At 55.8% G+C, this 12,799-nt stretch overlaps 1 protein-coding gene across 4 annotated transcripts in view; it reads right to left on the bottom strand.

Annotated features, from left to right (window-relative positions):
* Window positions 1–10,812: 10,812 nt before the first annotated feature.
* CXXC5 (CXXC finger protein 5) overlaps window positions 10,813–12,799 on the bottom strand; it is a 39,782-nt gene continuing 37,795 nt past the window's right edge. For 3 of the 4 annotated variants that reach the window (XM_040239971.1, XM_040239972.1, XM_040239973.1), the window contains exon 3: window positions 10,818–11,860. In XM_040239971.1, the coding sequence (XP_040095905.1) occupies window positions 11,816–11,860 (45 nt within the window). In that variant the 3' untranslated portion in view covers window positions 10,818–11,815. Of the gene's footprint in view, window positions 11,861–12,799 lie in introns of all 4 variants that reach the window. The other variant, XM_040239970.1, reaches the window with a different exon arrangement.

Here is a 12,799-nt window from a genome sequence, read left to right on the forward strand (position 1 = left end):
TGGGTATAGCTTTCCCGGCCTCTCAGCACCCAATGGTTGTGACTTCCATGTAGGGTGCTGGAATTAGCAGGGGCACCCATCTTTCTTTTCCCCTTTGCTCCCCATATGAAAGAAACCAGGCTTTCTCTAAGACAGAGTAGGGACTTCCCTGGTGGCCCAGTGGCTAAGACTCCACATTTGCATTGCAGGGGCCCCGAGTTCCATCCCTGGTCAGGGAACTAGATCCCTTATGCTGCAGCTAAGAGTTTGAATGCCACAACTAAAGATCCCGTGTGCCACAACAAAGATCAAAGATCCTGCATGCTGCAACTAAGACCCAGCACAGCCAAATAAATAAATAAAAATAAATATATTAATAAATAAAACAGGGTAGATGAGCAAAAATTCTGGTTTCCAGAACTTCCCTGCTGGTTCAGTGGTTAAGATTCCACTTTAGAAGGCACAGGTTCAATCCGTGGTAAGGGAACTTCCACATGCCACGTGGTATGGCCAAAAAAAAAAAAAAAAATCTGGTGTCTAGGAGAGAAGGGAGAGTATGAAACCTAAAACAAAGCCTGAGTTCAGGGCTGGTGGAGAGAAGACATAGGCTCAGGGCAGAAGGCTGGGATAGTTACTCACTTTGACCTCAGCGCCTTGTGGGCAGTGTGACCCCTTGGCCTCGGCCAGAACTGCAGATGGGCAGCATGGCCAGACTGCAGGTGGAGAGCCATGTGGACTCCTCAATCCTAGTCATGCTCACAGAACCAGGGACTCCTCTGAGATTTGAGGGAGCTAACCCCTCCCCTACTACACAGGCACAGACCTCTTTTTCAGCAGATGTCTGGGGGTCCCAGAAGCTCCACTTACTACTGCAGGACAAGAGAGGGCCATCCTGGAACCCAAAGCCCTGATTAGTACCCTTGAGCCACACTTACCTTCCAGCCTCAGTGTGCTTATCCAGAAAAGGGAGATAATGACCCAGTGCGTAGTTTGGGGTGCTGCCAGGACCTCCATGGCAATGAAATGAGTTGGGGCAGCCAGGGCTTGACCATCTACTCCATTCTCAAATCGCTCCTCTTCCTTATAGCACCTTCATTATATGGAAAGGGAAAGCAAGGCCCAGAGAAACCAGAGGGCTACTGTAGATCTCATAGCAGATTGGGAAGCAGAACCCAGATTTGAGTCTTGCACAGGGGTGGGACTTTCGGAAACTCAATGGATCATAGTGAGTTAAGCTGCACCTTGGCACCTGGTCCAGGCTGGGCGTATGTGTGTTGCTGGTTGGGGGTGGGGGTGCGACGGACAGGGTGTCAGGGGAGCTGGCGCTGCCGCCTCCCTGGTATTTTTAGCCTCGAGAATGAGCTGAGCTCAGGGCTCTGAGCAACCACCAGCAGTGAGGGAAATGGGAAGGTCCCCGCCACCCCTCCCTACCATCACCAGTGTGGAGCCAGGTTTAGGTAGTGGGGGCAGCCTAGGAAAGAGCACAGAACCCAGGGGCTGGGAGAAATCAGGCCCTGAAACCCTGCACCCCAGCCCACCCCCATCCAGGTCATCCTTCCAATGCACCCTTCCTGTGGGGTGCATCATCATCCAGCCATGCTGGCAAGGACAGGCACCCCCATGTCATCCCCTGCTACCCTCAGCTTCCCCAGCTAGGAGATCCGGGCCAGCTCCTTCCTGTGCGGCCAGGTCAGAGCTATGAGGTTCCCATGACAACGGATGACAGCCGCAGAGGCTGCTGGCCACAGGGTCAGGGGTGAGGAGGTGTGGGTGTCAGAGCAGAGGAAAGGAGGAAGCCCAGCACGGAGGTGGGAGAGGGGGCTGTATTGAAGAACCCCCAAATTATAGCTCCTTCTTGATGTCTAACCCCCTAGGAAAGGCCTAGAACTTTGGCTGATTGATGCTGGAAAGGACTCCTTTGCATGGATTGGGAAGACTAGACAGGGGGACTGGTTATACCTTTGATCGCGTGATCACAAAGCCAGCTACCAGGTTACAGCTTGGATGGAGGTCCTAGCCCCCTGCTTCTCAGCCCAGGACTCTACTGCCTCAAGGCTAAGGTCTGGGGGATAGGAGTTGGGACCCAGATGTCCCCAGGATGTGAACAGGTCCTGAAGCTCTCCAACCTGGCCATTCTGCAACTTGGGTTCCCCATCCTGTAATGAGTGGTCAAGGCCCCAGAACAGATAGGTCACTTCTGGCAAGCCCAGCCCCCTAATTCCTAATTAAGAGCACGTTTCCTTTGGAAGGGGCATGGTAGGTAGCATGATCATGTTCTCTTGCTGACTCCCTAGCCCAGCCCCAGGGGCCCAGAATGGGGTTGGGAATTTGCCCTACAAACCCTGGTTGACTGGAATACCTCACTGCAGACTTAAGTTCCTTCAAAGACTGTCCAGGTTCCAGAACCATCACTGGCTCCCTCTGTGCCCGAGACAAAACACAGTTCACTCATCCTGGAGCTTGAGGTTGACACCACAGTCCTGTGGGCTCTGTGCAGTGTGGTCTCCTCACTGCTTGAATCTCTAAGTCTCCTAGGTAAGCAACACAGTCATTCAAGGCTCAGTTCTACTCACCCCTCCTCTAAGAAGCCTTCTTGGCTTTTCCCATCCACATAGATCTCTGTTCACTGAGGGGTACAAGGCTTGAGAGATAACAAGGACATCACCCAAGATGTCTCATTCCATTCTCAGAATATCTCTGGGAAGCAAAGCCAAGAGAGAGAAGCTTCTTGTAGAAGGGTATGCAGCCTGAGAGCATCAGCTTCGAGGCAAGTCCCTTTTCTCTGGGGGCCCCCTCTTGGCAGTCATCAGCCTGTGACCTTGCAGTTTGGATCCTCCAGCTGAGATCCAGGTCCTTTTCCAACTCCTTGTATATAGAGGGCCACCCCGTATTCTTTGGACTTCCCAAGTGGCTCAGTGGTAAAGAATCTGCCTGCCAACGCAGGAGATACAGGAGACTCAGGTTCGATCCCTGGGTCGGGAAGATCCTTTGGAGGAGGAGATGGCAACCCACTCCAGTATTCTTCCCTGGGAAATTCCCATGGACAGAGGAGCCTGGGTTTGCAAAGAGTCAGACGTGACTGAATGACTGAGCAGGCACACACGCACGCACACACGCACGCACACACCCCATGTTCTCTACCTCCACTTCAGCTATTTATTCCACATTATTGAGTACCTAACATGCTCCAGGTAGACAAGCCTGTCCCGTTTGGAGCTTACTTTCTAGCTGGGAAGACCAGCAAGTGAACAGAGGAGGGTTCATTCAGTCTGATCTCAGCAGGGCTGTGGTGGGAGCATCCAGGGCAGGGGGTACAGAGAAGAGAGTTCTCCAGCTGGACCTACGGAGTCAAGGTGGATGCCAACTACAGCTCAGCATCCCTTAGGTTCTGCCTGCTTAGGAAACTACTCCCATATCTAGCCTCAGTCCCACTGGCAGGAACCCCTGAAAGACAACTGGCCGAGAAAGGCCAAAACCCAGGTCCCTGCCCCGAGCGCTGTATTAACCAGCAATCTCACTGTTTCTGCTGGGGATCCCCTCCCTCCATTGTCTCCACAGACCCACCAAGATGGTCAAAGGGGCTAGCTGGACCACAGGCCCAGCAGGCCTAGGACAAACAGATCCATCACACCCCTCTTTGAGCACCCCCCCACCCCTCAGCTCTGCTTTCGGAATAGTGGGGTCTAGCAGGTGGTAGATAGACAGACAAGGGTCAGAGCCCCGCCTCTCCCAGCTGCTGAGCCAAGCTGGGAACAGAGGAGGGAAAGAGGCCCCAGGATTGCTGCTTGGTCCTCAGGATCCCCAAAGGCCACAAGGAAGGGAAGAGAAAATGAGAAAGAACTCAGTCTTGGCTTCTCAAATCCTCCCACTCATCAGAACCACGGGGGCTGCAGGAGGCAGGGTGGGCTCCTAACACAGGACCCAGCGCCCCTCCTGGGGGTGGGGGTTGGAGCACTGGGCACCCTCGTGATGAAGCCGGCTGCAGGGCGATTAATCTTGTGAGGCCTGTGCGTCAGCCCCCCACTCCTCAGCCTCCCATGGTCAACCCCGCCCGCGCTGCCCCGGGAGTTAATCTCCGCTCGGGGGACTTCTCAGCCGCTGTCACGGCTGCATTAATTCTGAGGCAGAGGGAGGCAGGCAGGGGTGGCGGGGGGAGTGGATAGACTCCTTGGGAAGGTTTCGTGGTCAGCAGCTGGTGAGGAGGGGTCCCAAATAATGGGGCCTGTGTCCCCTTCAAGGCTCAGCCCTAGATGAGAAGAAGGGGGGGGGGTGTCTGTATTACTCCCCTCAGACCACCAGAGCTGGTGCACCCCCTAGCCTCTAGCCCTCAGCCGCCAGCTGAGCCCCAAATGCAGTTTGCAGTTTTGACGGCAGATGTCTCTCCTATTATGATTTATCAAAATGCTTAAGGTAAATAATGCACACAGATTCATAGGAGAGGAGGGGGCGGTGGAAAGTGGGAGGGACTGAAGGGGTCAGGGGGGTTTGGAGCCAAGGGCTCAGAGCACCCTTGCCGCTGTCCCCAACCCTCCCCACTCAGGCCCAAGGCTTGACCCCAGCCTGGCCCTGGGGAAGGAGGGCTGGGGTGATATCAAGTCTACCCAGCGGCCTGCTAGAACCCGGCCCCCGGGGTCAGGGAGCCAGTGGACCTGTCTCGCTGGGACCCCGCCAGGCCTGGGAGGCGGCCACCTGGGGGAAGTGGTTGAGCCAGCCTAGCCTCACACCTCAGCCTTGTTTCCATGGCTTCACTGCGTCCTGGCTCCCCAGGGCTCCGCCGCCTTATCAACGGTGGCAGCGGGCACTGCCCTTGCCCTCACCCTCGCAATCACTCCCCCCGGACCCTGGCAGCTGCCTGTGGATCCCACTGCAGCCGAGCCAACTCAGCCACAGGCGGTGCCCCTTCCTGGGCAGCCTCAGAGCTGGGTGAGCGGCTGGGAGGGTGATGGGGACAGGTCAGGGAGGGGCGGGGGTATGCGGAAGGGCAGAGGCTTCTGTAGATTCAGGCTGCAGCCACTTCGGGGCCCCTATACCTGACCCTGTCATTCCAGGGGAGGGGTCTGTGATCCTGGGCTCCCTTCTCATCCCCCCACCCTCTCTCCACACTGTGCTCTTTGTTTCCAAACCTTCCTGGGCCTAAGAAGTTTTGGTTAGAGAACTTTATTGGGCTTTCTGATTTGAAAAGCAATACATATTTACTGGGGAAAAAAAAATAAAGTAAAAAAAAAAAAAGTCAAAAAGTGCAGAAAAGTTTAAGTAAGTAATGCCTGACCCTAATCCCGCATCTGGGCAGGATCACAGGCAGCATGTGGGGTGGGGGTGGGGGGTTCTTCCAGCCAAAGCCTGAGGCATCACCAGGTATTTACAGGCCAGCAACTGAAAGCAGAGGAACTTGGCTTTGTGACATTGTCTATGTCTCTCTACTTCTACCTCTCTGAACCTCAACTTTCGGATCTAGAAAACGGGATAACTGCTCATTGCTGTCCTCACAGGGTTGTGAGGATTGAGTGAGCTGGTAAATGCAATGGACTAACCCAATGCCTGGCACACAGGCAACAAGCTCTGCCTCTTGTGAGGCGGCGATGTCATCAGCACCTCTGACCAAGGGCAGAGAAGCAGAATCTGCAGTTTCCAGCAGGCTGGGAAAAGAGGGCTCTTTTCGGTACATTTCCCCTCACCTGTGACTGGTACTTCAACTAGAGCTGGAAACACACAAGAGGGAAAACGTGCCCAGAAAGAGGAGATAATGTGTGTATTCAGTCCATGGAAGGTTTCTGGTGCCAGGGACGCCTCACTGAGCTGCAGAACACAGCCCTGAAGCCAGGCCATGTCACCCAGAGTGGTCAGCAGTGATGGGGGTGGCACTGGGACACTAGACATGGCCTGCAGGGGTTAAGAAAGCTCCTGAGGAGGTAGCACCTGAAAGGGGAGGAAGGCATCGGTCAGGGAGGAGAAGGTTGCCGGAAACAGACTACATCTGGACTGAGACCTGTCACTGGCCGCCAGAGCCCAGCCCAAGCCCTGCCCCCAGCCCAGGCCGGAGCCCTAGAGGGCCTGGCGCCCCTCCCCTGGGCCCACCCCATCTTCACGCCCTGTTGCCTGGAATCTGAGGCAGCCCTTGTTCTCTGGCAGGAGGGGAATTTAATGCCGCTGAGGGATGGCAGGTCGACAGGCGAAGAGAGATGAAAGTGTCCGCTCTGGCAGCTGGGTCGATGGCCTCGGGGGACCCTCCCCTACCCCCTCTATCTTCCCCAGCCGTTCTCCACTCGGTGTGGCAGGAGGAGCCCTCAAGGGGCCCTCGGGGGAGATGTAGGCCTTGGGGGACAGGATTCCCTGCAGGGCTGTGTGAGCTTGGGGGGCAGCTGGGCCTCTCTGTGTCGCTTAACTGCCTGCAGGGTGCCTAGGTCAAGGTCTGTATTAATAACATGCTGGTGGCTGCCTGTTCCTCCCCCAACTTGGCTGTCGTCAGTACAAGGTGGCGGGTGGGTGGGTGGTGGGGGCCAGGGCCAAGCGAACAGTGACCTCCATCCGTCCATCTCCGGCACCTGGAGGGAGTGGGAGCTGGCGCTGCAATCGGGTCAGGCCGAAGTGGCCTTGAATGCAGCAGAGCCATGGGGCCACCACCACCGCCTCTGTGACAGCAGAGCTGGGCTGGCTCTGGGAGTAGAGGCTGGGGCCCCACAGCAGAATCTGCCTCCAGGCCCAGTAGCCCCATGTCCCTGTTGGAGGTGCTATGGGTTTTGGCACCGTGAGGTGACCTTGTTGCTCTGCAAAGCACCCCACCGAGTGCCTCACCCTATGGTCCCTGGTTATGTTGCCCCTTTTTCCTGGGAATAGAGAGGCAAGGGCATTTAGCCGAGGTCATTCACAAGGGCACAAACACACACACACACAGAATGTGGCTTTGACACATAGTGACCAAGAAGAGGGGAGAACTAATGTGTCTAGACTCAGACTCCCAGGCCCTGCCTTCTTTCTCATCCATGGCAGCAAGTGATCTTCCCAGAGGCCTGGTGCAGGCATCTGACAGCCAGGAGTCCAAGTTCTAATCAGGTCCCTTTACCATCGTGCTCTGTGACTTGGGTGTGTCTGCAACTCTCTCTCGGCTTCAGTTGCTCATCTGTAAAATAGATAATCTCTATCCTGATGATTTTCTGGAGCCAAAGAAGCAAATTTATTGAACAAATTGAAACCATCCCAGATTGAAGACAGCCTCCAACTAGCCTTGGGCCAAGGAGAAGTACCCACACAGAGAGCCTAGTTCCTGGCCCACAGTCACCCAGTATATTACAGGGGCTGTCCTGCTTCCTTATTCCTGCACAAGGACAGTAGGCTCACAGCAGGGGGTCAGAGGCCCAGTCTGGCATGCTGAGTCCGGTTCAGGGCATGAAACAGGGGCCCCAGTTTGAGTGGGGGATAAGGGCAGCAAGGGACTAGGTCAGGCCAAACCCCACTGCTGTGGGGGGGAGGGGGCGCCTGGCAGGCTCTGGGCAGGCTGGGGTGGGGAGAGGCCTTTGGCGGCCACAGAGAACAAAGAGGCTGGGGTTGCCAGGATATTCTGCAGAGCTGAAGCCGGCAGTAGTGGGGCTGGGAGAGGGGCTGTGGTGGCCGTGGGAACTGTGCCTGCTGCCCCCACGCCAGCTCTCCCGCCCAGACTGGGCCTCAGGGCCAGGCTGGGGTAAGAGGGGCTGCCAGGGCCCTCGCTCTGTCCCCAGAGTGGCACGGCTGTCAGGGCAGAGACCCAGGAAATGCTGTAGACAAAGACACATGGCGCATAACGTGAGCATCATCGAGGGGAGCCCAGGTGCACACCGACACACAGTGTCACGAGCACACACCCAGGCAGCGCCACAAGGTCACAGCACGATCACAGGCTGGCAGCACACACTCACACAGAATCCTGGTACCAGTCCCAGGGCCTCACCCATGATGGCCACACAGACACGGCGTCGCAAACCGCAGAGAACCACCCAGAATCTTGTCTCAGGGTCATGTGTATCATACAGTATGTGTTGCATACCCAGTACCACACGTTCAGCTGTACAACCTGGTATCACACTGGGTCTGTCACAGGATTGAACAATGTCACAGGATTATACATGCAGTGTCACAGGACATCCCAAAGTGTGGGGCTGCTGACACCCCATTCTAATCCACGGCCACACAAGATCTCACATCAGTCTACCACACACTGCACAGACCCATTTTCATAGTGTCTCAGTGTCACGTATAGCCACACTGCTGTGCAAGACCTCACGTGGTTGTCAGGGCCTTGAAGCATCTCTCTCTCTCTCTCTCTCTCACACACACACATACACACACACAGAGCTACATGGAGGCTGGTTTTATCTCCAGCCCCAGGTGCGCTCACTTCCAGCCTCTCCAACCACCCCCTGCCATCCAAGCGGGGGTACAGGGTACTTGAGGTAAAGCTCCCAGGTCACCAGGAGGTCAGGCTCCCAACTGTAGCATAAGGGAGCTGAGGGTACCCCCAGGGAGGGGAACTGGACACTCAGCTACACAGGGGAGCCCGCCTCTAAGAACTTCTCTGTCAGATGGGAGAGCAGCAGGGGTGAGCCCACAACAGAAAAACAGGAGTGAGAGATACAGGGAGAGAGACACAAGAGACACTTGGAGACTGAGGTGCATGGGAAGCTGACGAAACATAGAGAAGGGAGTCAAAAGCAAGCAAGGACCACCAAGACACAGAGCCAGAGAGAAACAGGCAGCCCCCCTGGTAGGCTGGGGGTCCCTCAGTGCTTCCACCACTGGGGCTGAGGTTCAGTCCCTGGTTGGGGAGCTATGACCTCCACAAGCTGCACAGTGTGGCCAAAGATAATATTAAAAAAGAGAAAGAGGCGGACGTGTGGGAGCAGGGTCCAGGGCTAGGGCAGCAGCTAGGCCACTCTGTCAGAGATGGGAGGTGGGGTGGCTGGGCTTTAGGGAGGGTGCACCCCCTGAGGTGGGGGACATTTGGTTAGATTTAGGTGCATAATAGTTTTAAAATAACAGCACCAGCTACTATTGAGGGAGTGCTTACAAGGAGTCAGGCCCTTCCCTAGAGTGATATCATTTCATCCTCAGGCAACTTGATGGGGGAGAGACTATGATTGTCCCCATTTCCCAGATGAGGTAACTGAGGTCTCATCATGTGTTCAACCTCACAGTCATCCCCACCCCTGCCTAGGCCTCCCCTCTCCACAAAGCACAGCCCAAGAGGACGAAGTGGGAAGAGGCGCGGGGCCTCAGACTCCAGGCTTCTCTGTGATGGAGGGTGAGCCCAGGAGCTGGGCTGCGGGCTGGCACGCGAAAAGGGGACAGGCTGGCTGAGTCACGGCATACCCCCCTCGGGGCTGGCACCAGAGCCATCCACCCCACACCTGTAGGCATGCCAACGAGGACTGGCCGAGGCCATCTGCGGCCCACGCACTGCCAGCAGCTTGGCAGGGGCAGGCCGGGGCCTCCTGCCCAGGTGCCCCCTGCTGGCCAGGCTTCCCATCCCCACTCCCCCGAGGAGGACCCTCCCCGTCCCCAGAAGCTTCTGCAGGTGCTGCAGTTTGCCTTGTGCAGGGGGTGAGGGTGCCCTGGGCTGTAACACCTCCCGCTGCTTCCCGCTGGACGGCCCCCTTCGGCAGAGCCGCCTGGAGAGATCACAGGCAGCCACATGAAAGGGAATTTTTCCCAGGCAGAGATGAAGTTGAAAGCTGCCTCCCACTACCCCGCCTGCCCCTGCTGTGCCAGGCCAGGCTGCTGAGCTCCGGGTGCTCGGAGGGAGCTTGTGACACCTGGGGAGGGGTCGGGGGTTCAGAGCCCCCACCCAACTTGGCTGCTTTCTCTCCTCCCAGGAACAATAGCAGAGATGTTCCCCCCACCTGACCGCCCACTTAGCTTCAGAAGTTGCCCCTTCCATCATCTGAAAAGCCCTCACCCACCTGAAGCCAGGCTCCAATGTTGTCAGGAAGTTCTTCCTTGAGTCTAGCTCCATGTCAGTCAGGCTCCAAGCTGCTGCGTGGGAAGAGCCCCTCCTGGTCCAGTGGATGATGGTTGCATCCTGCACACATCCAGCCTCTGTGACGTCCAGGGCTGGGGCGTGCAGCTGCCACCCCTTCCTGTTCAGGCTGTCCTGGTCTAGACCATGTGGCTGTGGTGACTTCCCCAGACACCTGGCCTCAGAGGCCCCAAACAACCTTGTGCCAACAGTCTTTCTGGGGTGAGCGAGGAGAGGGGAGGGTGGGGTAGAGACAAGAGCCCAAGTCTGGGACAACTCCAGGCCCTACTCCCGCAGATCTGAAAGGGGGTACGTAGGGGTAGTGGTGGAGGTGGTGGTGTCTGTGTGTGTGCATGCTGGGCACAGCCAGGTCCCCATGAACCTGGGCTGAAACTGCTCCCTGCAGCTTCACTTTTTTAGATCCCTGCAAGGATGAAGAAATGAGAACCTGAACAGGCAGCTCAGGCCCTACCCCCAGCTAGAACTGCTGGCTACTCTACACTGATGGGACCTGGTGACTTGAGGTGAACAGGGAAGGTGGCCCCACGTGAGTGATGGTCCCTGGTGGTCCAGGTTTCAGCAGGGGGGTGGGGGAGGCACAATCAGGCAGGTGAGGTGTTCCAATACCGGCCACTTTCAGATTTAAGAGCATTTCCATCCTCTCTGCCAGGCTGGCTGCTCTGGCTTGCCCCATTTCTGGATTCAGTGAAGACCTCACTTCCCAAGAAATCCCACTCTCAGTGTCCCCAGGCCGTCCTTCCTCCTTCCCAAGGTCGTCCCAGACAACCCCTGCCCGGCAACAGTCCCCAAGCAAGGCCCCAAACCCGGACAGCAAGAAGCCAGTGGTGTTTCGTGACACAAACATGCATTCGTTTTATTCACAAAACAGCCTGGTTTCCTAAAACAATACAAACAGCATGTTCATCAGCAGGAAGCTGGCCATGAGCAAGGGGGCCCAGGCCACAGGGGGGCCCTGGGCACCCACCTCCACCGGCAGGGGGCCACGCAGGGAAGTCCTTTCTTCTGTTGCCATCAGTGAGGCCAGAAAAAAGGACTTATTTTCTCTAAGGTAAGTAGCCAGGATCAGAAATAGAGACATGGGCTCCCCAGATCTCAACGGATAAATGAACAGAACTTTCATTTTTGCAAAATCATCACTGTTAGGGTTGGGGGGGCTCCCATTCTGGGGCCCCTGGGTGCCCCGGGGGTAGGTGGGCTGCCCCCTCCCGCGCTGTGAGCACCTAGCGGCAGCTCCACACGCATGAATGGATACAGAGGGGCTTCGATACGGCGCCATCAACATTCTCTTTATAAACATGAGTGGATTCTCCAGGCAAACTATGCACTATTTCATGGTCGGAAAGAATCAAAGGAAGTTTAAATGAGGGTGGAGTTAAACTGTGCTAAATTACAGTAGTGCTTATTAGTAACTAGATTTCAAAAGGTTACAGAAAATTTACATTCTCTACACAAAAACTGCATCTCCTGCACAGACAACATCGACATCGACACAGGAAGGAAACTGATTGTCCATTCTTTGCCCAGGAAGTCTCGGTACTTTATAGATTCGTCTTTACCTCTTGTTTTTTTTTTTTTGTTGTTGTTGTTCTTCTTCTTCCAAAAAAAGCAGTTAAATTTTTTTTTCTTTTCTTTTTCTTTTGTATACTAGGGACGTGGAGATGTTAAAACGACAACAAAAAATATATATATAAAAACAGGAATGAAATCTGTGAGAGAATATTTTTGGTTCTAAAGACGGGTGCATCCGTTTGTCTTCGCCCGAATCCCTTGCCGGAGACCACACGAGCAGTGACATTGCACGGAGAGGGCAGCTTTGGGTTCCCGCCGCCGTCACTGAAACCACCGGAAGGCGGCTCCCGTCGGAAGCATCACCTTCTGGCGGGGGCGGGAGACAAAAACAAGGAGAGAGTTCAGTCAGGGTCCGGCTGGGCCTGGCGCAAAGACGTTCCCCCGTGGATGGCCTCCTGGCAGAGGGATGGGCATGGAGTAAAAGCAGCCACCCCGTGGAGTTCCTGCCATCCGGGCTGGGCCAGAGGAGCCTGGCCCGCTGGCCACTGGAGGGCCTGGAGCACCTGGAGCACCCTGAGGCCGGCTGAGCCACTGTGCCCAGGAACCCTCCTTCTGGCCAGGAAGACCTCTTTCCCTGGTCCAGAAGCCACAAGCGCCAGGTGGCCCTGGTGCCTCTAGGAGGTGTGTTCACGTTTCTGTTGAATGAGCGTGTATGCACGTGCACTGGACACACACAAGGATGTGTGCCTTGAGCTATGCTACAGTGTGTAGTGTGTCTGGAGCTGTGGTGAGGTGAAAGGATGCTTGCTGTGTTTATTAAGACACTGCATCTATAATAAGACTGTGTACAAGGCAGGATGTGTGTGTGTATCTGTCTGACTCTACACAAGAGGAGAGTGGGTGCCTTTGTATGCATCCAGGTATGTTCTCTGGGCAGGAGAGCAGACATATGAGGTTTAGAGCTGGGTGAGGTGGAAGGGATAGTCACGCTGGGGTGCCATTATCATTTTGCAACCATTTTGGACATTTGTGTCAAGCCCATTTGCAGAGGGGCGAGGCAGGGCAGAGACAGCAAGATGCTTTTGTACCCAGGCCTGGCATCACAGTGAAGCTGTCATGGCTGGGGACATGAGGACAGGCCCTGCCACAAGGATGGAGAGAAGGCATCACGGGAATCTTTCTGCCTTCTCAAAATCAATCCACAGTGGGCAAGCTTTGCCCACATCCCAGGCTCAAGCCACCTCCCAGGCCCATAGGAACCCTGGCCATTAACTATGCAGCCAGACTGAACTTGGAGCCTCTAGG

This window comes from Oryx dammah, unplaced genomic scaffold (assembly GCF_014754425.2).
Source record: "Oryx dammah isolate SB20612 unplaced genomic scaffold, SCBI_Odam_1.1 HiC_scaffold_5, whole genome shotgun sequence".
Classification (NCBI taxonomy): domain Eukaryota; kingdom Metazoa; phylum Chordata; class Mammalia; order Artiodactyla; family Bovidae; genus Oryx; species Oryx dammah.